Source organism: Danio rerio, chromosome 7, assembly GCF_049306965.1.
Source record: "Danio rerio strain Tuebingen ecotype United States chromosome 7, GRCz12tu, whole genome shotgun sequence".
NCBI classification, from domain to species: domain Eukaryota; kingdom Metazoa; phylum Chordata; class Actinopteri; order Cypriniformes; family Danionidae; genus Danio; species Danio rerio.
The window spans coordinates 27,894,011-27,921,888 of NC_133182.1; the positions used below are offsets into that span (position 1 = coordinate 27,894,011).

Below are 27,878 nucleotides of genomic sequence, written 5' to 3' on the forward strand. Positions count from 1 at the left end.
TCCTGATTAACTGGCACAAAAATATCAACAGTAAAAATGGAATTTGCTGTGATAGGAGAAGCTGTGTCAATCTTTCTTCATTTATTAAATGACTTGCGCCTCAGAAGACAATGCCGACATGCAATGAACACATGGTGGCATTTGAGATGCAAGAAATAAGAAGAGATCACATGCCATTTTTAATGCGCAGACTGGAATTTGTTCGGTATAAGTGTTTCCATCATAGTTATCAGAGTTATGTGCATATGTTTTTTATGCAGATCTTGGTGTTTGCATTAACCTTTTTTCATTCGCATGTCCAAAATAGTTAGGTGGAAACATAGCTACAGAAAGATACAATTTTATTGAGGAAGGAAATGTCAAATTGATCAAATCACATTAAACTTAATTAAAATAAGTGTTGGGGAACAGTTACTTTTGAAAGTAATGCAATACTATATTAAGTTTCTCCACAAAAAGTAACAAATTGCATTACTAATTATTTACCATAAAAAGTAACTGTTACTTTACTTTTCAGTTACTTTTGCATTACTTTTCCTTACCTTTTGTGAGGCTTGATCCCTTTCAGAAAGTGCAGGTTTTTTTTCTTCTTCTTTTTTTTACATGGATGACCACTGCAATTTACAACATACTGTATAACATGATTTTTTTTTTAAATATTTAGGAAAACGTTTTCTTCTGAGAACTTATACATTCCGTATATACAGATTATTAAAAGTTTAGCCCAATTGTGCTAATTTTGTCCTTTTTGTCTTATTAGTTGTAAAGTACTTATATGTAAATTAACTCTCCCTTGAGACAATCCCCTTGTCCTTTTCTTCGATGTGTTCAAAATAATGAACGCATTTTCTCACTGAGTGCATGATTCACTGTGACTGCAATTTATTTTTAAAAGCTAATTAATGCACCCTTTTCACGAGACTATTGTGATGCTTAAATCCTTGAAAGTTTTTTTTAATATTTCGATTTTTAAAAAACATATGAACATCTTTATGCGTTTATGTATGTATTATATCATTTTTGCGTCAAATTACAAAAAATGAATTACCGCTTATGCAAGGTGTTTCTAATGCAGCGACTAGGGGCGGGACAGTAAATTGGATGTTATTCTCTCCTCTGACTTACATCATCAGTCTCACACTTTTTTTCCCTTTTTTTCCTGAAAGTCTTGATAACACCATCGTGGAGTTTTTCTTTTATTATTTCAGCAAATAGGAGTGTATAAAAATGATTTGTCGTACTCTCCCCATTCACTCTGCTCAAAGTTTATCCAACAGTATGTTGCCTTCCGCTTCTGAGAAACCCAAAACTTTAATAAGGGTCTATTAAACTAAAAAGTAATTTACTTACATTTGCATTTGTCATGTTATAAAGTAATACATTAATTTGCCTGTTACTTAGAAAAGTAATATTATAACATATAACTCACATTACTTGTACTGCATTAACCCTCTATATGAATGAAATGAGCTTTAAGATATACTACATATGAAGTCCGTACCATCTATTGTTATAGTTAAAAATAGTTTTTCAATTTAGAACAGTGCACATATTTTGACAATTGATTATGGTTTATACTATTTTTGTGTGTGTCTATGTGTTGTGACATGTATGTATTTATTATTATTATTATTATTATTATTATTATTATTATTATTATTATTATTATTATTATTATGTAACTTTGTCCTATGCTGCCTCTCTTGACCAGAACTCCCTGGTAGACCAGATATTGTATCGCAATGGGACATTCCTAGTTAATCAATCAATCAATCAATCAATCAATCAATCAATCAATCAATCAATCAATCAATCAATCAATCAATCAATCAATCAATCAATCAATCAATCAATCAATCAATAATAATAATAATAATAAAAACAATACTGTTTTTAATATTCCCTATATAAAATGCTGTTCATCAAATAATCATGCTTTTAACAATAAAGTGATTAAGCAGAAATTAACAATGCTTATGTTTTCAATTATTCCTGAGCGCCAAATCAAATCATTAGAGTGATTTCTGAAGGATTACAACAAAAAAATTAATAATTGCAGTTTCGCTGTCCCAGGAATGAATTGCATCTTAATTAAAATTACATATTTTTTCAAAAAATTATAACCTTATAATATTTCACAGTATTATAGTCCTGTATTATTGGTACTGTATTTGTTTTATAAAGAGATAATCCGCTTTGGTGAGCTATAAGACACATTAGAAACACAAACTTGTGAATGATCGTGTCGTGTGTGTGTGGTCATCAGTGAGGGACATGCTGTGAGCTCTGAGAGGTGTTGCTCTGCAGGAAACTGTGTGGAATGTGTGGTGTGAGCTGCTCTGTTTCATCATGACTAAAGCTTTGGACTGATCACGTGCAGACCTGTGTTTTTCAAAGCTCTTTCAAACTTACTCATCAAGTGTCACTTTCACTCTGAATCGATAGGAAGCTAGTCATGACACAAACAAGGTGTTTTGTTTTGTTATGCATACTTTAATATGTGCATCCAAAATGCAATGGGTAGTTTTTTTTTTATAGTGTCTGTTGGAATTAGCAGCAGGAATCCTCTCTTGTCTGCCTGTCCATCTGTCTTGCTTTCTCTCACCTCATCCCGCCTGAATCCCCTCTGCGACGAGTGAGCGATGAAGTGGACTGCATATGCAGCACTGCTGATGAATTATTGAGCAGTGGAAAGTGGACATGATGAAGTCTTGCATACAGAGGAGCCACTGTGTGAAAGGATGACTGGTGTCAAGACAAGAGAGCGAGGGGTTACAGGCTTCGTTATGTCTAAGCACAAACACTAACATGCAGCATTTGCTCATTTTTAGAAGTGTTTGCAAATTTACTTAGGCTGTGGTTTAAATATAGCATTGTACTACAAATAATTCTGTTTTTTACAGATTTAATGAGGTTGTAAAAGAAAATGTCCATGCTTTCTGTCCTTTATGAAAAATAGATCAGATCACATGTCTCTGGGACCCCATTTACACATGGTATTAAGACACATTTTTTTAAATCCTGTGGACAATGCTAATAGAAGTATAAATGGGGTCTAAAATATCAAATTTTAATCACTTCCAGAGACTCTGTACAATCTTTAGAGGTCTTTACGATAAAAACGTAACTTATACAAGGCCCACACAGAGTCTACGCACACAAAATTTCACAGATTTCGGCAGATTTTTATCCCATCATTGAGTCTATTTATTTACTTGTGAAATTGTGAATAAATTAAATTTATTCAGTTTTTAAATTAATTTCGGTATAATTATTGACAAATATGAAAGTGTTCATTTAATTTATTTACAATACAGCTCGTAAAGTCATATTTTCTGTCTTTTACTAGATGTAATATATGAGAGACTTGCTTTGTTTACCAAATAAGTGGATCTAATTAGATTTGCATTGTAAACATTAAATAAAAGTTAAAAATGTATTATTTTTATTTCATATATTAAGTTTTTAGTTACGATACTCCTAAAATCATTCTGCATAAATCCGCAGATCCTTTATACAAATCCTCCGCAGAAATAGTTCAAAATGTCTGCGGATTCTGTCTGGCCCTACAGTATTATAACTTACCTAAGAAGCCAAATTACATAAGATATAAAAGTCAGTGTTTGTTCTGCACAATTCAGCTAACTGTATAATACATCCTACTGGACTGTTCTGCTTTACATGATTCCAGAAGGCTTTTTTATTAAATTACCTCCTGAGGACATTTTTAACAAAGTGACTCCAGGAAAAGTTTTAGAATTTTTATCATGCATTAACACTAAAAATTTATTTGTTGTTTTTATTTGTAAATGTATTAATGAAATGTTCTTGAAAATATGTTTGTGAAATGTCCATGAAAATAGCCTTTGTTGCTGAAATGACTTTAAATAACAATTCATCATCATCATCATCATCATCATCATCATCATCATCATCATCATCTTTACTTAAGACATTAGAAGATGTCTCCAACTTTTTAAAGACATTTAACAATATTGGTCAGTTGTTTTTCTTCTATTAAAAAGTTTGTTGGCAGTTGAATTTTTTTTTAGGAAGGATTTATTTAATTGATCAAAAGTAAAGGCACATCTACATTATCTAAAGTATTATTAACAGTGATAATACGAAATATTTTTAGCAGCAAATCAACATAACAAAAATATTTCTGAATGATAATTTGACACTTATTACTGAAATAAAGCATTCATATCGCAATGTGTGCATCAGCAATTGTCACATCACAAGATATGCAATGTTAAGTCTGAAAAATCTGTCACATTCACACTCAACTTTATTATCCCGTTTAGGGAAACTAAAATTGCAGCAAAGTTCACATTACTAAATTATTACCACAAAACATATAATACATCATTTTTGATGCATCTCCCTCTCTGCTGAATTTATTTAGTAACCTAATGGCCACCATTATAAAAGAATTTCTAATTCTGTTTGTCCTGCAAATAGGAACTCTAAAACGACGTCCTTATGGCAGCAGCTGAAACAATAGCTGATCCAGGGGGCATAAGATATCCTGAGCTCTCTTTAAAACATAATTGCGGTAAATTACAATTGGGCCAGTTTGGTTAAAACCGATGATCTGGCCTGCCACCTTCACAAGGCTACTCAACCTGCTCTTATTTGACAGACTCAGATTTCCGTACCATTATAGTTATAGTTAGGTTACCATAGCATTAGTTGAGCAGGAGCTACAGAATTGTATTTAATTACTGTATTTAAATGGAATTTATATGATTTAACAAAAAAAAAGCTATTTTCTTCAAATTTTTGTCTTTTTTTCTAGTCTAAGCATCTACTTTTCAAAATGAAAACAAGATTTTACTTATCCTACTGGCAGATAATTTAGCTTGTTTTAAGGACAAATTCAAACCATCTTCTGAAACTGTATTCATATTGCAATATTTAATCGCAGGAAAATAAAACATTGCATTATCAGATTTTTCCAATACCGTGCAGCCTTAATAATAATGGTTATAAATAATAATAATAATATTAATAATAATAATAATAATAATAAGAAGAAGAAGAATAGACATAAGAATAATAATAATAATTATTATTCACTCACTCACTTTTCCTCATCTTAGTTCCTAATTTATCAGGGGCTGCCACAGTGGAAAGAACCACGAATTACTCTACCATGCATTTTTTGCTGTAGATGCCCTTCAAGCCACTAAAAACAACAACAACAACAACAACAATAACAACAACAACAATAATAATAATATATTTTATTATTTAAAATTTTATTAGTATATTGTTTCTTTATACAGCTTGTTGAGAGACTTTCAAAAAACATTGTTAATTATTTTTTTAGCGAAGTATATGACATTGTTATTATTTATTTGTTTTGTTTTGCAATATAAACTTGTTTTAATTTTTTTAGAAGTTCAAACCCTTTTCATTGAATTGTTGCCACAAAAAGGAGAACAAAGTTAAACTCTCATTTTTTTAATGCTTCTCGTTTCACTGCTAAAAACAGATGACTGGAGCAGCGATTACAGGAACATCGATAGTCAAACTAATAATAAGAAACTACTGCTTTGACATTGTTGTGTGTGAGAATGAGCATGTGTTCAGTTGACACAGAGACAAGCCTGAGCACAACGTTTAGCTGTCGTCACTTCAACAGCCTCCTGGGATGGGAGGAACACAAAACATGGGAAAAATGTGAAAAATGCCTCCCTACAACTCCCCCTTCCACTACAAACTGATACCGTGTTCAGAAACATAGCCTGTGGAAACGGAAAATGTTGCGGTTAATTAACTGTAATTATCAGCCCCAAATGGAAATAATGTTGACATCAAGCTCGTGTTTGCACCGTAAACACAAGGGCAGACCTCTTTTTTTATTTTACATAACAGTTTGTCTGTTACGTTGTGTTATGGGTGTAAGCCCTTATTTTGCATAGCTTTCAAAACAAATGCTCTTTATGCATTCAAGTCGGTGTTGATGTTTGCGTACAAACTGGTTCCTCAAAATGGATAATGGTTTTAGACAAACTTCCTATGACATCACGTGTAAAATTTATATTTAAATGAGCTTCAGATATAAGTCAGCAAATATTTTGCAGCTTCACTAATGTCTTGGTAGAAATGGAATCTTAAGTTATAATAATTAATAGACAACAGTTGAAATAAAATTATTAGTATTTTTTTTCTTTTTTAAATATTTCCCAAATGATGTTTAACAGAGCAAGGAATTTTACACAGTATGCCTGATAATAGTTTTACTTCTAAAAAAAGTCTTATTTGTTTTATTTTGGCTAGAATAAAAGCAGTTTTTAATTTTTGATAAAACATTTCAAGGTCAATATTATTAGCCCCCTTAAGCAATATTTTTTAATAGTTATTTTTGATTCAATTACTTGCCTAATTACTCTAACTTGCCTAGTTAACCTAAGTAGCCTAGTTAGTTCTTTAAACTGCACTATAAGCTGAATACTAGTGTCTTATATCTAGTAAAATATTATTTACTGTCATCATGGAAAAGATCAGTTATTAGAAACGAGTTATTAAAACTGTTATGTTAGAAAATGTGTTAAAAAATCTTCTTTCCATTAAACAGAAATTTGGGAAAAAAATACACAGTGGGCTTATAATTCAGCAACTTCAACTGTATGTAATTTTAATCATCCTTTTCCATTTGTACATTGTGTAAATTTATGTGACTTTTGGACTTACTCCATTTTTACACTGACTGCAGTGTTCAAATCTGCTGTAATGTTGAGCTTTCCCATGTTCATATTTTTTATTTCAGTGTTTTGTTTTGAGTGTGAGCCAAAACAAATGCTCTTTATGCTCGTACATATCTCAGTCAAAGCTTAAGTTTAAGGCCTCCTATTTTAGCCACTTTACAAGGTGTAAGATAAGCCTGGGTGTATCCAGAATGTGTCTGTAAAGTTTCAGCTCAAAATATCCATCAGGTAATTTATTATACCCTGCTGAAAATGTTAACATTGAGTTTTGAGGAAATTTTTGCCGTTTATTTTTTATTTTTTGTAGTCTGTGCTTTAAATTAGCTGGTTCATCCCAACCACCATTACGACACGTGTGTTTGATTCTCCTTTGTCATTAATAAGCAGTCAGTGACTACGTTTGGACATCAGTAATCAAATTATTTTCCTTAATCTGAATAGGACAATAATATGATTAATGTGTTTAAATGAATGTTTCTTTCATTATCTCCTTTTGCATGTTATAGCACATACATCAATTGACATCACTGCGTCACCAGACTATCCATGTTTTCTTCTGGAGTTTCATGTAATTTCGGGTGTTTCATTTGATATTTTTCAACTTTAACTGCAGTTTGGCAGTTTCATTCATGCTCTCACAACAAACTGAGGTATTGGATGCGAGTTTGAAGTAAGGACCGGTGTTTTAATAGAATTTAATACTGCACGCGAAAAAAAAAAAAAAAACTTTCAGCATTTCATGATGTGTATGTGTGTGATTTACTTGTTGTTGTGTTAATTCAAGCCTTTCTGCAATGACGAGTCACACACAATGTCGTTGCAAAATTCACACAAGTTGAACTGTCTACTGTATTTTAAAGACTACTTGCTACCTAATATACACTACTGTATGGATAATCGTTGTTACTGTACAAAATAAACCTGATTTACATCCACAAACCGGGATTAAAACGTCCTCTTTATAGTTGTACTTACATTATGCAGCTGTGGTGATTCCAGCAGTTATGAATTACACAGCGATTTTACGTCTTTTCTTCATTACAAACATGCTGTTTTAAGAACATTTTATAGATTCAGAAAATGCAAAAAGAGCTGCATATCGATAAATAATGTTATGATAGCTGATTTAACATTAAGTTATGATTAAATTGCCTCTTGTTACAGTTATGAAATAGTATGATAACGAGCAGAAAATGTTGATGGGCCAATGACAAGACCACATTCAAATGGATGTCAAGATCTACCTTCCTAAAGATTTCATTTGCAACCAATATCAAACACACCTGCCTGTAATAATCAAGTGCTGTTTAGGTCCTAATTAATTGATTCAGGTGTGTTTGATCAGGGTTGGAGCTGAACTCTATAGGAAGGTAGCTCTCCAGGAACAGGGTTGAGCAGCCCTGGTCTAAAGCATCAAAATCTGATGAGGTTGTTTTATGGTGACCAGATGTAATCCTAACAAAAAATTTGGATGTGATGTTATGCCTGAACTGTATATTTTATTTTGAAGTTCCTTATGTTGTTTTCTTTCTGTTTTTGTGTAGTCATACTTCGTCACTGACTATGACCCCACGATTGAAGACTCGTACACAAAGCAGTGTGTGATTGACGAGAGGCCTGCACGGCTGGATAGTAAGTACACTGCTGATGGACGAAGGAGTCTGATTCTTAAATAAATCTTAGGATTATTCTACAATGTAGAAGTGCGCTTGTTTTTGCACTTGTTTTAGAACTTCCGATTCAGTAGCTATGGGAGAAATGACTAGGAATAACAAACGGCAGAAAACAGTCTAACTACTTCCTCCACAAACAAGTTTATTCATGATTATACATTAAAAGCAGAATAGTATATCAGGAAAATGTCAGGTTGCAACATCAAGCAGCATAATGAGCTATTTTTAACATCTACAAATCAATGGAAGTGAATGAGATCGAAAGTCTGAAGACAAAAAGATTTTAAGGGCCAGCTCTTACGTGAAGCATAAGGTCAATAATTCATTCCTGTGATGGTCATTATTTCAGTATTAAGTGTCAAATGATCATTCAGAAATATTTCTTATCTTATATAGATTTGCTGCTCATGAAATAATTCTTCTTCTTATTATTATTATATTATGTAGATAATGCTGTTTTCTCAGCTCTTTTTTGTACGTGAGTTTATTTTGTTATTGAGAGGAAAACGCACAGCTATGGCGATTTGGGGAAAATATCTGATTGCGATTTTTATTTTTATTATTATTTTTTGATAGATATTGCGATTTTTTTTTTTTTTTTTTTTTTTTTCGATTTGATTTGCAATTTATTTTTGTAGTCAAGTGTCAGCTCAATAATCTGTATCATAGCTTCTTACTGTTAAAATGCATTGAGAGTTATTTAAAAAAGGAACTGAAAAGATATTACCTTAAACATTTTTTCAAATTAATTTTAAAATATTCAGAAATAAAACACTTATTTTTCTCTACTAGAGCAAACAGTTTCTTATTTTGCTGGTGTTTTTTGTAATTGCATACACTTTCCTAAATTGCAGATCAATAAACTCTCTCGGCCACCATAAAAAAAGCATTTTGACATTATTTCTTAAAACAGCACAGTACAAAATAATATGAATTTGTAATTCATGCTGACTTTAATGTGAACAAGTCTTTGATAACAGAATAGGCCACTAACTCACAGTATTGCAGGCATCATTTAAGACAGCGGTTAAAAAAGGAAGCAAACTTTGGTCTCTTCATACGATTATTATTTACTCTCTATTTAAGATTCTTACATGTCAGTAAATACTCTAGTCAGTTCAAAACTGCCAAAAATACAAGACAGAGCACAGCTATGGAGCTATTATTGATGATCAAAGCTACAGTGCTAATGTGACTAAATGCTAACATGGTGGTTTTGTGTTTGTTAGTCCTGGATACAGCAGGACAGGAAGAGTTCGGAGCCATGAGAGAACAATACATGAGGACAGGGGAGGGTTTCCTTCTGGTCTTCTCTGTCACCGACCGGGGAAGGTGAGCAAACGTTCCACTCACGCTTTCTCTCTCAACTTTCTCTCCTTCTTCCCCTTTCCCTCCACACGGCCTGTCTCAGTTTCACTTTCATTCAGTTTCAGGCTTGCCGTTTTTAATTCACATCAAACCACCTCCCTTTACTCAGTCACATCGCCGTCTGTAGCTGTAAAATTAGAGATGATGCTTAATTACACCTCAGGGTTTTGTCTGCAGTTACAGTAAATAGATCTCACGCACATTGCAGAGCAGTGTGTATTTGGTCGTTGTGGGAGTGTTTGTGCCCTCTCGGTCTGTCCCAGTTTGTGTTTATGCTGTAAACAGACTTTCCTTCCTCCGTTTACATTACGGATGGCACAGACCTCTCAGAGCACACTCTCCAGAGTCCATGACAAGCATTTCCTCCTGAATGACATTTAAACGGCTCGAACTGTTAGAATCAACAGAGAGCTCATATCAGTGTCCTTTTCTTCCCAGTTTACACACACACACACACACACACTCTGTCTCTCTCTCTCTCTCTCTCTCTCTCTCTCTCTCTCTCTTTCTCTATGATGGCTTTCAGTCATCTGACAGCATTACTGGAAAGTTTATAGTAACGGCATGAGAACTGGGTGACCTTGTGTCATCCTGTGTACTGTGATGCTGCTCTGTGGGCCAGAACAGAAAGAGAGTGAGACACAAACACAAGTCTTGCCAATAAAGCTCTATTAAATTGAATTTAATAAAAATTAATTAAATTAAAATGAATTCAGTTTAATAATAAAACATTTTAAAAAATTATATATTTTAAAATGTTTAAAAATAAAATAAATAAAATAAAAAAATTAAGTACATACAATATTAAAAATGTGATTTTAATAAAAAAATGATTAATTATTGAAAATTAATTTAATTTAATTGAATAAAAAAACATAAAAACATTTTAAAATAAAATGCAAAAACTAAATAAATTTAATAAAAAATACAAAAGTAAATATTAATTTCTTTTTATAAAAAAATAAAATACATTGAATTAAGAGGTGGTTTAAAATCATTTTAGTTTCTTTTTTTGTTAAAATACATTCCTGATTTAAGCATATCCAAAATACACTCAAATGCCATTAAAAATGATTACATTCGTCAGTTCTGACATTCTAAATTATGTTATTCTGAGATATTTCTGCTGAAACTAATAACTAGGCCCATGTGAAATCTGCAGCCACAGAAATATGCCATGTTTTTTTTTTTTTTTTTGTCAGTCCATCATTGAGCCCGTTTATTTACCATTATAAAGCCTGAATGATAAGCCTGTCTGGATTTATTCTGCGGGAACAAAACTGCCTGAATTTACTTTATTCCTTACTCAATACATCAACATTATATTTAGAGACCAGTTCTATTCTTATTCTTGCTGCAATCAAACACAAAAACAATACTTAAGGATCAGGTTCTGTCAACCCTAGGCCTTTATTGTCCCTTGTTTTCCATATAGCCAATTTTGCAGTCCTTGCTAGACTTTTCTTGCTTTAGGGTTAGTTTAGAAAAAGAGCTCCGCTTTGTGTGTGTGTTTTCATTGCAGAATATATTGATATCAAATGATGTTTAACAGAGCAAGGAAATTTTCACAGTATGTCTGATAATATTTTTTTCTTCTGGAGAAAGTCCTATTTGTTTTATTTTGGCTAGAATAAAAGCAGTTTTTAATAATAAAAAAAACATTTTAAGGTCAATATAATTCGCCCCTTTAAGTTATATTTCTTTTTGATAGTCTACAGAACAAACCATCATTATACAATAACTTGCCTAATTACCCTAACCATGCCTACCTAACCTAATTAACCTAGATAAGAATGTCACTAAGCTGTATAAAAGTGTCTTGAAAAATATCTAGTAAAATATTATTTACTTTCATGATGGCAAATATTAATTAATTCAGTTATTAGAGATGAGTTATTTTGTTTAGTATAACTATTTTGTTTAGCAATGTGTTGAAAAAAATATTTTCTCTGTTAAACAGAAATTGGGGAAAAAATGTACAGGGGGGCTAATTATTCTGACTTCAACTATATATACAGTATTTTTTTAATTAGTTAGAGCAATTACAATTAGTCTAATAATTAGTTAGAGCAATTACAGCCATTTTCAAGCAGTTTTTAATGGCTGTGTATCACCTTGTTTTCCTCAGTTTTGAAGAGATCTACAAGTTTCAACGGCAGATCTTGAGAGTGAAGGACCGAGATGAATTTCCCATGATTCTAGTTGGTAACAAAGCTGATCTTGAGCAACAGAGACAAGTGAGTGACTTGAATCACGTATAGTGTCATTTCAGAGAACTACACTGAATCAGAAACAATATGTCGATCTCAACACTCTTTATCTGCACTGAAATCATAGCATGACTTGGTACTTTATTGTATCTGTTGTAGACTTTTAGTCTCTACAGTTTTTGCTGTAAAATGACACATTACAGTACTGTAAAATGACACATTACAGTACTGTATACACGTTCTTACAGTACACAATGTTGCTGTTAAGATGCAATTAAGTGTGGATGAAATTCAGTCCTGAAAAATCAATGAAGAGTGCTGAAAGAGTGAAAAATATCAGTGTGTCTGTGAGGGAGAGAGCTTGTAATAAAATATATGGGGTTACTGGGTGCATTGTGCCATTAAAGGACACTCAGATTGTGTTACACTGCCACCTAGTGATAGAACGGAGAACATCAGCCTGTCCCAGTTTACTGATTTAAAGGGACAGTTAACAAAAATTAAGGGACAGTTTTTAAAATTTGTTTACTCTCCATCAAGTAGTTCCAAACTTTTGAGTTTTAAGTTTTTTTTTCTTAACAGAAGAAGCTATTTTAAAGCAAGCTTAAAACCTGTTACCAGTTGTAGGAAAAATAAATACTATGGAGGTCAATGGCTTCAAAACATTCCTCAAAATATCTTCTTTTGTCCTCACCAAGAAACAAACTCAATCAAGTTTGGGAAAAATGCAAGGGGGATTATTGATTACAGAGTTAAAGAAAATTGATAAACGTATGCTTATTTTTTTACTTCATGGTATATTTGACATTCAATATAATTGTTTAGCCAATCAGAAAGTTAAATGTAAAAAAAAAAAAGTGCTGCATTTTAATGGAGGATGACTATTTTGTTCAGGTGACCCAAGAGGAAGGACAGCAGCTCGCTCGACAACTCAAAGTCACATACATGGAGGCCTCAGCTAAAATCCGGATGAATGTAGACCAGGCTTTCCACGAACTGGTCCGAGTCATAAGGTAAATGTGAGAGAGAGAGAGTGTGTGTGTGTGTGTGTGTGTGTGTGTGTGTGTGTGTGTGTGTGTGTGTGTGTGTGTGTGTAAATGTTGTATTATCCTGGTGGGGATTTAAACCTGAATGCACACATTTTCTGGGGACTTCCCCACCAGGATAGCAAACCTGTGTGTGTGTGTGTGTATTTGTGTCTTTGTGTAAAAAAGTGCTGTTTTCAACAGATGGTGGCAGCACACAAACAGCAGTAACTAAAATGGAATAGTGTGCTTGCTAGCTTTGAAAATCTGTGCATTTGATAAAGTTTAAAGGATTAATATATGTGAACTGGGCTATTAATCGTGTAGGGCGGGGCTATCAGTGCAACTCATTTCTGCCTTGCTTTAGTTCTGTCATCAGTTTTTTCATTTGTTAGCAACGTCCATCTTCCAACGAACCAATCAGTTCCCAGTAGCCGATATTATACACCGGCCTACATATCTTACACATTTCAAGACTTTTTCCCCTGGATTGTTATATGTCAACAGGATAATATTTTAATAAATTGGGTTGTGGCATGGTGGCTCATTAGTTAGCACTGTCTCCTCACATCAAGAGGGTTGCTGGTTCAAGTTCCATCTGGGCCAGTTAGCAATTCTGTGTGGAGTTTGCATGTTCTCCCTGGGTTCATATGCCGCCAGGTGCTCTGGTTTCCCCCACAGTCCAAAGACATAGGGTATAGGTGAATTAGGTAAACACAATTGGCCGTAGTGTGTGAACGCAAGAGTATGTGGGTGTTTCCCAGTACAGGGTTGTGTAAACCATGTGCCCGAATAGTTGGGGGTTCATTCCGCTGTGGCGACCCCTGATAAATATAGGGAATATGATTTAAAGGAATGAATGAATAACTTGAAGGAAATTAATTTGTCAGCCAGATGTCTCCTACTGTAAGAGCATCAGATCTTCATTAAATTTGAGAATGAAGAGAGTGTTTATACAGACTTTATACAGTCTTTCTCTCTCTTTTTTTTTATAGGAAGTTCCAGGAGCAGGAGTGTCCACCTTCACCAGAGCCCACGCGCAAAGAAAAGGACAAGAGTGGCTGCCACTGCGTGATCTTCTGATTGGCCGCCAAGTGCCGCCAATCACCCAGCTGCTGTCACCGGCCCCTCCCCCCACACACACCCTGCCTTCTGACATCACGTCCTGTGCGGATCAGTTCGCTGCCTTTCTACATGTGCATGTCTTCAAATCAGCAGTCGCTCTCATAGCCTTATCAGGGGGCCTTTGTGCCTCCAGGACTTCACTACTAGAAGAACCAAACTGACAAAATCTTGACAGAACTCACCATTCTACCTTCAACTAGAGTACTGACATCAGCGTGACCTAGAATATGGTAATTGTGCCCCAACACTAAACATCGCTTATTACAAAAACACACACGCGCACACACACAATTTCTTTTTTTTTTTGTATTTCGAAGGATTTTTGTTTCCTCTTGCCTTGTGACATTTGTACTCTTGCTACGATTTAAAGGATTAAACGAAACACCGTTGGGATTGCGAATGACTACTTTTAGTCATCGGTCTTTTAGAGATGACGTTCTAAAGCTTTGTTTGTGTGTGTGTGTGTCGTGCCATATCTGTTTTTACTTGCATATGTTAAGCAGCGATTGTACATAAGTGAAAATTTGTGTGAGTTGAGACCACCTTTATATTGTGTGCGCGCGAGTTTGACCAGCTTGTTTTGACATGTGTTAAAATGGTAATGTATACTCGCAGAAATGTACATATATAGATAGCCTCTAACATGATGCCAACTTTGTCAGTAGTGAAGTCGTTTTTTAATTTTTTAATTTCTTGTTTTATTTCTCGATATGCCTTTTTTTTGGTCTGCTTTTTTGCATTTTAAGGCTTCTTGGCGTGTATGGATTTGATTATTTTAAGGGATAGTTCGACTAAAGAATGAAAATTTAAACTCTTGTTTCATGTTAAACCCCTGCAGGCACAAAACATCAACATGATGTCATATTGACGCTTTACCTCAACGTCGTGGGGATGTTGGATTTTGTTTGTAAATGAAAAGCAGGTTGATGTCAGAATGTCTAACGTCCAACTTAAAATCAACCTAAAATCAACCAAATATCAACGTTTACTCATGTTACACCTTGACGTTGTGTGGACGTTACAACTATGACATCAGACGTTAGATTTTGGTCACTTTTCAACACAACCTAAAATCAACCAAATATCAGTGTAATTGGATATCATTATTGGACATCAAAATAACATTGTCCTTAGATGCTGGCTAGACATTGAATTTTGGTCACCTGACGTCATGATCTAAATCTAATCTTATAATAATATCTTATGATGTTGTGTGCCTGCTGGGACTTTTCCAAACCAAAATATTGGTCCCTGAAACACACATGCAACCTTTTAAAATAGATACTGGGTAGTTTGCTTAGAATCTATAGTTCTTACTTAAAAATTTTGTGATAAAAATGTCAGAAGGATGCATCATAATTATTTTACATGGTATTCACATGGCCATTTTGAATATTCAAAGCTAAACAATATGACATACTGTACTTTTTTAGAAAGGTCAATTTAAGTGTAATCTTATGTAAATTTAAAAACAATTACAAATACAAAATTTTACACCGTAAGAAACCCAGAGGTTTTCTGCTAAAAAAGGTCCATAGTTTAAAAGGATAGTTCACAAACTGAAACTGAAACGCCTGCTTTGACCACGATAATTCATTAGTATGGTGTAGGTCCTGCACATTGGCCAGAGGGATTTAGAGCCTTTTTTCTAGCAGACTAGTAGCCAGGTCACTACATAATGATGGTGGAGGAAAACGTTTCTTGACTCACTCCCTCAAAACACCCCAAATTGGCTCAATAATATCTAGGTCTCGTAACCGTGCAGGCCATTCACTTTCATGTTGATCAAACCACTATGTCGCCAGTCTTGCTGTGTGAACTGTTGCATTATCATCCTGATACATGGCACTGCCTTCAGCATATAATATTTATACTATTGGGTGCACTTGGTCCTCTAGAATGATTTGGTAGTCTTTGACACGCCCATTTAGCAATAGTATTGTGTCTAGGAAATGTTATGATATTGCAGTCCCAACATCACTTATCCACCCCCATGCTTCACTCTGGGCATGCAACAGTCGGGGTGGTAGACTTCCTTTGGGCTTCTCCACACCGTAACTCTCCCGGATGGGGGAAGAACAGTTAAGGTGGACTCATCAGAGAACAATACATGGTTCTGATTGTCCACAGCCCAAGATTTTCGCTGCTGGCACCACTGAGACCAACATTTGGCATTGGCATGAGTGACCAAAGATTACTTCAAAGGCCTGGCCATGTATATTGACCCTGAGGAGCTCAGATTGAACAGTTTTGGTGGACACAAGAGTGTCTTATTGTTTTATGTTTTTTTTTTTGGAGACAATCCGCGTTAGCTCTCTGGTATGTCAGTCAATGAGGATTGGCCACAAGGCTGGTCGAATTTAACAATGAAACCTCCAACACTAAAATTGGCCAGTGTTTCAGTGTCATGGTCAAACACCTGTATGTGTGTATGTGTATCTACATTAATATTATTATTTTACTTTTTTGCTAAATGGAAATCTATAGGGTTTAATGTAGGTTTATGGCCGACTAAGGCTGGACAAAAAATATATATGTACACAAAAAGTCAAAGAGGTTTGGAATGACATGACAATTTTCATCTTTTTGGTTGAGCTGTCCCTTTAACTTCTATGATTGTGAAATGTATTGTACATGTAGCCAGATTGTTCAAGCCTTCTTGACTCTCAGCTCAGACTTTCTACAGACTCTCTCCAGACTCAGGTTCCACCATATACAGTGTTTTCACATTGTTCGGACTACGTTCGCGCAGTTGTGCACAAAAGCCTGTATGTTCTCTGCTAAGTACCCCACGAGAAGTTGTGTGTTTTTCTGGCCTTGTATTTTCAATTCACTTTTGCAGTGATTTTCTTTTTAAAAGTTGGTTTGGAAAAGCATTTAAGTGACTGAATCAGTGTAAAGACGGGGGACGGTTGAACTGCTGACATCACAGGCATCTTTTAAACTTTGTTTCATGCACATAATCAGAACAAAATAAGACTTTTTTTTTAAAATATATCACACACACGAGAGAATTCATACACCATATACACACATTCCCTCAAGACTGGCCTTTTTTTATAATCCGGTTTGACATCTGTGTGACGTTCACATTTAAATCTGGTGTTTGTTATCTGATAATTCATACACCGAGGGTTCATATCACTATGGCATCGTCACACTTTATTCTCATCTTTCTGTTTTATTTCCAGCGTGCATTTCTGTATGAGGGATACAAAAAAACTCTTTTAGTTTTCGTGTTTTATCATCATGTAATATAAGAAAAAAGATGGAAGTGATCTTTTGAATGGACATGATTAAATGTTTTTACTATATACTTTTATACATTATTTTCTTATCAGACTAGTAATGAGTATTTTTATATGTTTGTAAGTGAAGAAAAAAAAATGCTTTTGCGGCACAACTGTGTATATGTAAAGAGGAGTATTTAATTATCTCAGTTTGTTTTTAACTGAAAAGGTCAATGTATGTGGAACTGTGGCTTTTTTGGTGAACTGAAGCAGATAAACCACCCAACTAGCTGTCCACCTCATAGTGTATAACGTAGAATAAGTCCATGAACTCAGGTTCATATCCTACACAAAACCTTGTTCGTTATACCAGTGAACGGCAAAATGGCTAAAGATGAAAGCGAGTAAGAACAGAAGTGCATGGCTCTTCCTCGTCCCAGAGTCTGTGTACATCCAAACCATACTGTGTTTTATTTGTTTAACACATCTTTCCTTCCCTTTGTATAGCCTTTGGTGCTATAATAAATTCTATGATTTATCTGTGATACATTATTTTTGCTTTTCCTTCCTGAGGAAACATAAAATGCGAAATGTTCACAAACATGTTCTTTATTTGTTTCCTACAATTTGTTTTTAGGAAAGGCTAGGATTTTTTTTCTACTCTTAAAAAAAAAAGTATTTGGAAATTACAGGGACATTTTGCAAATAATTTTAAGGAATTGGCTATCCATTCATTTAATTTAAGTAACACTCCCCTTTTTTTGTTAAATACATCTCCAGGTTTGTTAGGGGCAATTTTAGCTTAGCATAAATCATTAAATCAGATTAGACCATTAGCATCTGTTTCAAAATGTAAAATAATAAATAAATAAATAATTGCTTTATTTAGTTGATCTTAGTATACGATGTAACTACAAAATATGCAAGCTTCAAATAGGATTTTTTTAACGAGATGCTAATGCTAAGCTAAAAAGCTTAAGCTTTAGCTAAGCTAAAAGTGCTCCTGTCAAACCTGGAGATTGGCTGAATGGATTAAAAAATGTTAACTCTGGGGAACCTTTCAAATTTCCAAAAACAAATGTGTTGTTCGTTTATGCTTGACATTTTTGAAGAAGACTGAAATTTTCTTAAAATGTAACTGGATATAAGTTGTTTTTGCAGTGTGCTAGTGAAGCTTATGATTTCTCTCCATCAATTGAACAGTATAAAATGTATGTATTGGATGTGCAGAATGTGCTATACACCATATTAGTGTCTGTACATTTTTTTCAGTATAGTGCTGGAGAAAATATTTTATCTATGAATTTGTTCTTATGATTTATTTGTCTTTATTTTACAAAGATGTTTCTGAAGCAGGTTTTTAATAAGTTATTATTTATCTGTAGTAACTGCAGTGTTTTTTAGGAAACGTTGGGATGATTTTTACAGTGGTGTACGAGAGAGCTCAGATGTGGCTAAGAAAACACATGTACAAAGCCCCCCACTATTTTCACAGATTTGACAACAACATGCACATCAACACATGCAAATACAGAAATGCACTGCAAATAGAGCAGACCACAATGGAAATGTGTCAAGGAACCCCCCAGAAAAGTGATGAACCTGTCTGCTTCCGGTTTAGTCAGCAGTGAGACCAGAGAGGTGAGTTTTTGTTTATTTTAACATCCTAATCATATGTAGTTTCTTCTTGTTTGTGTATTTTTATTTCTGAGAAGGCCCATTCACACCAAGCATGTTGATTATAAATATATAACGCTAAATATACTTGTGTCCACCCTAAATATGGAGCCAGATCATATTATATTGTAGGTTAAATTTACAAAATAAAATTAAAACATGCACGACACAATTGACATTTAAAAAATCCAATTCATAAGTTCAAACAACGCATTGAAAATACTCAAGTCCAATTAATTTGGTGAAAAATATCACGGATTTTTACTTGTGAATTAATGAATTGTGTGTTTACAAATTTAAAAATTTAATTTTGTAAATGTGAATCTTATTTTGCATATATAAATTTTATTTTGTAAATATATAATTTTTTTATTTTTTGATCTGGCTCCATATAAATAATCTGTTTATTTTTTTTGTTTATGCTTATCATTTGGTATTACCCCTTTGTAACCAGAAGATGTCCTCAGTGTTAATAGTGCGTCTGATCAGTGAATCCAGCTTACGTAATCTACCCAATCAATCTAACCAAACTAACAACAAACTATTTCCCCCAGCAATTTCAAAGGAAGCAACATAAAGACACAAGGACTGGATATGCGGGGTAATTTTATTTTTACACTTTAATTTGCAAGCCTGCATTGCATAAGTTCCTTGTATTTGTAGGATTCTTTTGCACTCTATAACCAATTGTTTCCTATATAGTAATTTATGGTATAGTTATGTCTCAGGATGTATCTACACACTTTACTATTTCTCAACAATTATTTTTGCCCTCAAAATCTTTAATCAAACAGCATAACTTTTCCCGCTCCCCTTTTCCCTCAAAACAACTTTTCTTCACTTTTGGTCGCATGGAATGTCTTTTGGGTGTGGCTATAAGTGCATCAAATTTCTGCCCTGCTTTCATCATTTCTTCAAACTTCCAAAAATCCAGTTGGGGCCCAAAAGATGAAAGCTTGCACCACCCTAATTTTTTTCATTTTATTATCATTTCATTTGGATGTACATCACAATATGTATACTGTATTGACAGCAACTTAACTTTTGAAAATCTTATCTCCCATGTCATAAAAACTGCCTTCTTTCATTTGAGAATTATCACTAAGTTGAAAAAAGTATGCTATCCATCTCAGAAGCAGAAAAGCTAGTCCATGCTTATATGACTTCTAGGCTGGATTACTATAATGCTGTTCGCTGGTTGTTCAGCTTTATTAATAAACTTCAGTTAGTCCAAAATGCAGCTGCAGGGTTCTTACCAAGTCTAGAAAATATGATCATATCACCCCAATTATATCCTCCTTACACTGACTGCCTGTTAAGTTCCATATTGATGATAAAACATTGCTTCTTACCTATAAAGCTTTGAATAATCTAGCTCCTGTTTATCTAACCAACCTTCTGTCTCGCTACAATCCAACACGCTCAAGATCTCAAAATTCAGAGCTCAAGTCTACTAAAGGAGGTCAAGCCTTCTCATTTATGGCTCCTAAACTCTGGAATAGCCTTCCTGATAAAGTCTGAGGCTCAGACAAACTCTCTCAGTTCAAATCTAGATTAAAGGCTTATATTTTTAGTAAAGTGTACACACAATGCATCACATAACAGTATAATGCACGAGTCTGCTCCATGCTGGTGAGTCAGCTTGACAACCACCTGTAGGACACACCCCTGATAAATAAGGATCCAAGCCAAAAGAAAAAAAAAATCAAATTGTAATCCCAAAAAATTATTTCTTTATATCTTTATAGTTGTGGTCTCCCTGCTGTATTTTCTCATGCGTCACAAAGTGTCAAGTAGATTGTTATTTTGCTGTCTTCTTTGACATTGCTCCAGTGGGAAAGGAATGACAACTTACTGTGCTATGCCATCAGCTTGTTTTAATATTTATGGAGTCTGCTGGGATTTCTTGCATGAGGTCTACAAGCGTCTGGTAACATTATGTTAGAGAATGCTCCGAATTAAGTGGCTGGCTATATGTGTCAGATTTATGTGAGCTGTTTACTAGCAACTGTAAATGTAAATGTACAGTCATTGTTGAATCTTACTCTGAGACAGGGCTGAGTTTCCCAAAAGCATCCTAAACTACCGCTGCCAGTCATTTCTACCATCTAGTAGACTGCAGTGTTTTCAGAAAATAAAAGTCTGGGAAGGTTTTGCTACACTGAAATAAAATAATTGATAAATTACAGGTAAAAGAATCAGAAAAGTGTATTTATAGTCCAAGTAATTAATGATAATGTCCTTTAGCTGTGTGTGTAATCAGGGTTAACTTGAAACAGGTGTGTGAAAGCAGGGAATGATGGAGTTTGTAGTTCGGAAGGATACAGGGAGAGCTCTTCAGTGACACCTGAGGGCTACACCGCTGGTTATCACAACAATTATCTCACTTGCCTCATTGGCAGATTATTTTTCTTGTTTTAAGGAAAATCTTACCTAATTTTGACATATTATTTCTGAAAACTTTTTTTCTTGTCTAGAAAATGCATCTTGATATAGGAATTGTCAAATATTTAGACTAGAAACAAGATGAAAAAACTTTTTTTTTCTTTTGTTATAAAAATCTACCAGACAGGTGATAAACCATACACACTAATAGAGGCAAATTAAAAGTGTAATCCAAAAAGGTCATGACCAGTGGCAAAGAATCACAAAACAAGACTGGTCAAAAACAGAATAGAAAGAATGAGAATAAACACTTAGAATTTAACAACAAACAAGATTCAGCAACAGATGTGCGAAATAAAAGTGTATTTATAGTCCAAGTAATTAATGATAACGTCCTTCAGCTGTGTGTGTGATCAGAGTTAACTTGAAACAGGTGTGTAAACGCAAGGTATTATGGGGATTGTAGTTTGTAAGGATACAGGGAGTGGTCTCCGGCGATCCATGAGGCCTTAAAAATCACTTACCCCATTGACAGATAATTCTGCTTGTTTTAAGGAAAATTTCCCTTCATTTTGACATATTATTTTTAAAAAGAAGACAAAATTTTGTTACTTGTCTAGAAAAAGCATAAGAATTGTTAGATATTTGTACTAGAAACAAGATGAGAAACTTTTTTTTCTTTTGCAGTGTATTGCCATGGGTTACAACACTCATAAGTGGGATAAGTGGGCTTTAACACTCACCAATACCTGTTGGCAGTAGATACTCATTATAAATGGTGAGTGAGTTAGGTAACAGTGTGTACTGTAAACATACAGGTCTGTGAATGTAGCTGGTCTATAAGCTTGCCACACTTTTATTTCCACCCCTGATGAGCACGCAGGGAGAGCATTGCTGTTCTTGGGGTCAGAATGTACAGTGCCTCAGACTGGCTGTTCTGGCTGTTGTTTGGCAGGCATCTGGGTCATGAATGGCTGGATTGACAGCTTAATGTCACTGGGCTTGCAAACATATGTTTGAAGCTCCACTTGCCTGGCAGCGCATGTACAGCCAACCCAGAAAAAAAAAGTGTGCTTCACCCTGGTGACAGCAGCCTTTTTAGATCTCAAATATACTGCCTGATTCTGTGATTTCTGGATTGGTATAAACAGTATAAAATTGAGCCCAATGGGTATTATATCCATGCTTTCATTCTTAAGGTTAATTTTTTCATAAGAATTCACTATTAAGACTATTCTTCAGGACCCTATTCATTAAAGATCTCCTGAAGTGCTTTGAAATGTGCACTTAGACATGAAGACAAGGTGGAACATAGAGTAGATCCTCCTCTTAGCCAATAGTGTTTTGTTTTTAATCACAGCTGTACCAATGAGAGTGGTTGAGCTCAAGCGCATCACATCAAAACCAAATGAGAAGTGTCACTATGGGGGAGGAACATGTCAGACACTAGAGAGCATTTGATTGGTCAGAAGATTTAAGGAGAAACTGAAGTATGAGGTCATGTCAAAAGAAATCGGTAACCTATTTAGGTGCAAGTGAAAGCAGGCTTTGGATAATTATCTTCGACATAGTGTTTGTTTTATACTGATTACTTTATCAAACAATATTTGTTTTCAACATGCACTCGCTGTATTTAAAAGTAGCACTATAAGCTTTCAAAATCAGGATATCTTCTGAACATTGCATATCCGTTTTAAACCAAAAAAGAAAAATTAAGAAAACAACCGTTTTTTCTTTTGCTCACAAAAAACTAAAAAACAAGATTTTGGTGGGATTTTCGTATTTTTAAATTAAGGGTAGAAAAAAAAAGACTTTAAAATTCATTACACACATGTAGGCCGTGATGAAACATCCATTTTCCATTGATTGGTCAACCAAATCTGAGCTTATGACATAGCCCTCAAAATAAAGGTCCTCTGGAGAAAAGCACTCTGGCTTTTAATTATCATTATTTAAATATACTGTATATATAAACTAAGTTTACATATTCAGTCATTTGATAAGTTATCAGGCCTATATTCATTGCGCCTTTGTAAAGCTCTGACAAGGTGCCTTTATTTAGCTTGTAGCCTATATAATAGTTTAGATTTGTTTTACATGTTCCATTACTTCAAATGTAATTATTTTTATATTATAGTTCATATAAAATATTAAAATGTTTTATTATTGCATATTCATCTTCTTCAGTAGATTCGTAAATGTAAGGACTGAGCTATTAATAACTGTAATTCTCCAAATGGTAAAGGCTTGATTAAAGTCCTGTCATTTTAAAGATTTTCTACAATTTAAGCAGAATTAGGTTAAAGAGAACTTAAATCTGCATAGTGCGCTGATTTCTGTGCACATCACAAGCTTTACTGAACTCACTTCCCTTTTTTATTATTTCATGTAATAGAAAATGCATAAAATAAAATGCAAACAGTAGACAGCATCGTATAGTAGCCTATTATGCAATATTTATATGTGCAATATGGAACTGGGCCACTGTACCACTTTAACATAACTTTCTCACGAAGAGCAAATGTCAAGTTTACTATTAGAGAAAACACATGAGAAATAGGCATTGTGGCTGACCGTATTGTATAAGCTTATTGCCCTTAAACTTCCTTTAGTTCAGCTCCTAAATGAGTTGGCTACCTAGAGATGTTGCTTGATCAACAGATCCTAGTGTATTTTATTTAAACCTACTTATTTAAAATACTCCCTGGAGCCTGCCATGGGCTAGACCTATAAATAATAATAAAAAAAATAGTATTATTATCAAAAAATAATAACATATATGTATAAAATAACACATTGGGCACAGTTGCTATAACAAAGGGTACCATTTGTTTTGATTTTATTTTCTCCTATTATAATTATATTATATTTATTATGAATATAAAAGGAGGAAATAAAATCCAAACAAATGGTGAACAATATTATTATTATTATTATTATTATTATTATATAGGCCTTTCTCGGAAACAACCATGCAAACCAGGTGCTGCTAATGACTTTCTTTGCTCACCATCAGGTGGGCAGCAGCAAGACGTTTGGCAGCGAACTATGACCTTATTTTTAATGGCAAATGACTAATAATACTGCTAATTTACGTTTTAATTTAATTTATACATACGCAATCAATGTAAGCCTGATAACTGATCAAATGACAGAATATGTAAACTGAATTTATATATATAATTAAATAATAATATTTAAAAGCCCGGGTGCTGGTCTGCAGAGGGCTCTTATTTTGAGGGCTATATCATGAGTTCAGAATTGGTTGACCAATCAAAGGAAAATGGGTGTTTCAGCACTGCCTACATGTGTATAATAAATTTTAAAGTCGTTTATCCATTAATGAATTTTCCTAATTAAATTTTAATAGTATGAAATAATTATACTAATGGATGAATTTTTTATGTATTGTTATTAATATTATTATTATTATTTTTTGCGTTTCACACCGTGGGCCATGTACTCAGAATGAAGGTCAGTATTTTTTTCTTTCCTATGTTATGGTGTATATTCAAGTAAATATCTTCTCGAACAATACAACTGTGAAGAGCAGGACTTGATTTTGTCCATCAAGAGCTGGCTGGATCGTTGGATCATTGTGGTTTGACATGCCAGTAAATGTGTTATGAGAGAAGAGATGTCCTTGTAAGTGGGTGGGGGGAAGCTATTTTAATTAAAGATTTTATTTACCCCTTAGCGTTTCCAGGTTTCCTGTAACTATGGCTTAGCACAGTGGCCAAAATGCTGGATCGCTAAGGGGTTAAAGGAGACACAAATTGCAAAGAAATAAACAATTTCATATTTCAGGCAATAATATAAGCATATTCCAATTCTTTTTCAATTTTATAAGTAATATTCCACATTTTTTTTTATAAAAAAAATGAATCAAGCTGTAAGTACACTTATTTATAGTCCAACTTTTTATAGATGATTTCTAGGTGTCTTAAGTATGCTACTATTTATTTTTAGTAGTTTTAACTTCATAATTTTTCTTCTAATCTTTCAGTCTTACACTGACTTGCATTTACAAAATAATAATGACCATTTTACGGCGACTTAACAGCTATTTAGTCATTCTAGGCATTAGTCATTATCAGAGCATTTTATATATATTAATAATATATTATATTATACTTCATATACTTAAAATGTGAATAAAATGAGACATCAATATTATTGGTCCAAAGATAAAGGAATATTCTTCTACTTCTTCCTCTTTTTTTTATTCTTCTTTTTTATACCCAACATAAGGTCATTTCAGGAGTACATTAGCATATGACTAAAATGCATTCCCAGTTTTTCAATTAACATTTGCATGCTCAGTTGCACCTGATTTTCTTGCATTTTTTTGGATGCTTTGTGATTTTTGTCTTCCTTTTTTTATTTGTACGTACCTTATTCTCTCCAGTATTTTGAGGGTTAGTGACTTTGTCCACATAATCCGCTTCTTTGTTTACTGAATGACAGTTGGACTCTCCAGATCACCCGCCTCTGCCCCAGCAGTGTTTTTCTCAGTCCATTCATGCTGTGATCCGGTCAAGGAGTGCAGAACTTACGTAGGCAGATCACTAACTGATCCTCATTACTTTCTTTCTCTCTATTAATAGATGTCTGTTTGCATTTTAGCACAGGTTGGTGATTCAGAAATAAAGCAGCTAGCAACTTGAAAGTAAATAACAGCATTTCATGTTTTGTAAAGATTATTTTTAGAACATTTTACCATGGCAACCACAAATTATCTATTTTTTGGTAACAGTGGTTTAATCATGGTATTTTGTTGTTTATATTGTAATATATTGACTGCCAAATTACATAGTAAATCTTTACTGTTAAAACATATGGTTACCTTAACAAAAAAAGACGTAACAAATAAAGTAATAAATGAATAAACTAATAATACAAATAAAACTGTTGTAAATTATACACTATATGAAATTTGGACTGCAGTGATTGGTTTAGCACCATAAGAATTTTTTGTCCAATGACTACATATTCATAGTTTCTATTGCAGTTGCATCCTTCATGGCATTCAGTTGGCCTATTTTATTTTTCAGGTGTAATTTAAATCTGTTTTGTTACATTATGCATTGTTTCATATGCAAGCAAAAAAAAAAAAAAAAAAACCTGGCAAGCGATATAGTGTTTCACCCCCTTATTCTTAATATAGTCTTTTATTAAGTCAGTAAATCAGTTTTCCAAAAGAACGTTGACAGTATAGCCACTTTATTAAGTGCACCTTACTAGTACTGGGTTGGAACCTCTTTTGCCTCCTTAATCTCTCGTGGCATAGACTCAACAAGTTACTGGAAATATTCCTCAGAGATTTTGGTCCATATTGACATGATAGCATCACACATTTGCTGAAGATTTGCCGGCTGAAGATTGGATTAGAATCTGGTGACTGTGGAGGCCATTTGAGTACAGTAAACTTATCATCATGTTAAAGAAACCAGTCTGAGATGAATTGTGTTTTATGACATAGTGTGTTATCCTGCTGGAAGTAGCCGTCAGAATATGGGTACACTGTGGTCATAAAGGGATGGTCATGGTCGGCAACAACACTCAGGTAGGATGTGGCATTGACACAATGCTCAATTGGTACTAAAGGGCCCAAAGTGTGCCAAGAAAGTATCCTCCACACCATTACACCACCAGCAGCAGCCTGAACCATTGATACAAGGCAGGATGGATCCATGCTTTAATTTTATTGATGCCAAATTCTGACCCTATCATCCGAATGTTGCAGCAGAAATTGAGACTCATCAGACCAGGCAACGTTCTTCTAATCTTCTATTGTCCAATTTTGATGATCCTGTGTGAATCGTAGCCTCAGTTTCCTGTTCTTAGCTGACAGTAGCACCCAGTGTGGTTTTCTGCTGCTGTAGCCCATCCACCTCAAGGTTGGACGTGCTGTGCATTCAGAGATGCTCTTCTGTATACCTCGGTTTTAACAAGTGGATATTTGAGTTACTGTTGACTTTCCATCAGCTGGAACCAGTCTGGACCAGTCAGACCTCTGGCATCAACAAGGCATCTGCGTAGAACTGCCGCTCACTGAATGTTTTCTCTTTTTCCTACCATTCTCTGTAAACTCTAGAGATGGTTGTGCATGAATCCCAGTAGATCATCAGTTTCTGAAATAGTCAGCCCGTCTGGCACCAAAAAATATACCATATTTGAGTCACTTAAATCACCTTTATTCCCCATTGCTATGCTCAGATTGAACTGCAGCAGATCGTATTGACCATGTCTACATGCCTGAATGCGTTGAGTTGCTGCCATGTGATTGGCTAATTAGAAATTTGCATTAACAAGCAGTTGGACAGGTGTACCTAATAAAGTGGCCGGTGATTGAATACATACATATTGATTTGGAACTAGTAGACCACAATTTGCTTTTGGAAAACTGGTTTATTGTCTTGATAATTTTGCATGCATTGCATATAAATAATGCATCATCTATCTTCAT

The 27,878-nt window shown here is 34.2% G+C and overlaps 1 protein-coding gene across 1 annotated transcript in view; it reads left to right on the forward strand.

The window, feature by feature from the left end:
- rras2 (RAS related 2) overlaps positions 1-14,781 on the forward strand; it is a 48,499-nt gene extending 33,718 nt beyond the window's left edge. Inside the window, 5 exon segments of the mRNA NM_001017815.1 lie at positions 8,261-8,348; positions 9,619-9,721; positions 11,886-11,994; positions 12,862-12,980; positions 13,988-14,781. Coding sequence (NP_001017815.1) covers positions 8,261-8,348; positions 9,619-9,721; positions 11,886-11,994; positions 12,862-12,980; positions 13,988-14,075 — 507 coding nt within the window. The 3' untranslated portion in view covers positions 14,076-14,781.
- Positions 14,782-27,878: the final 13,097 nt, after the last annotated feature.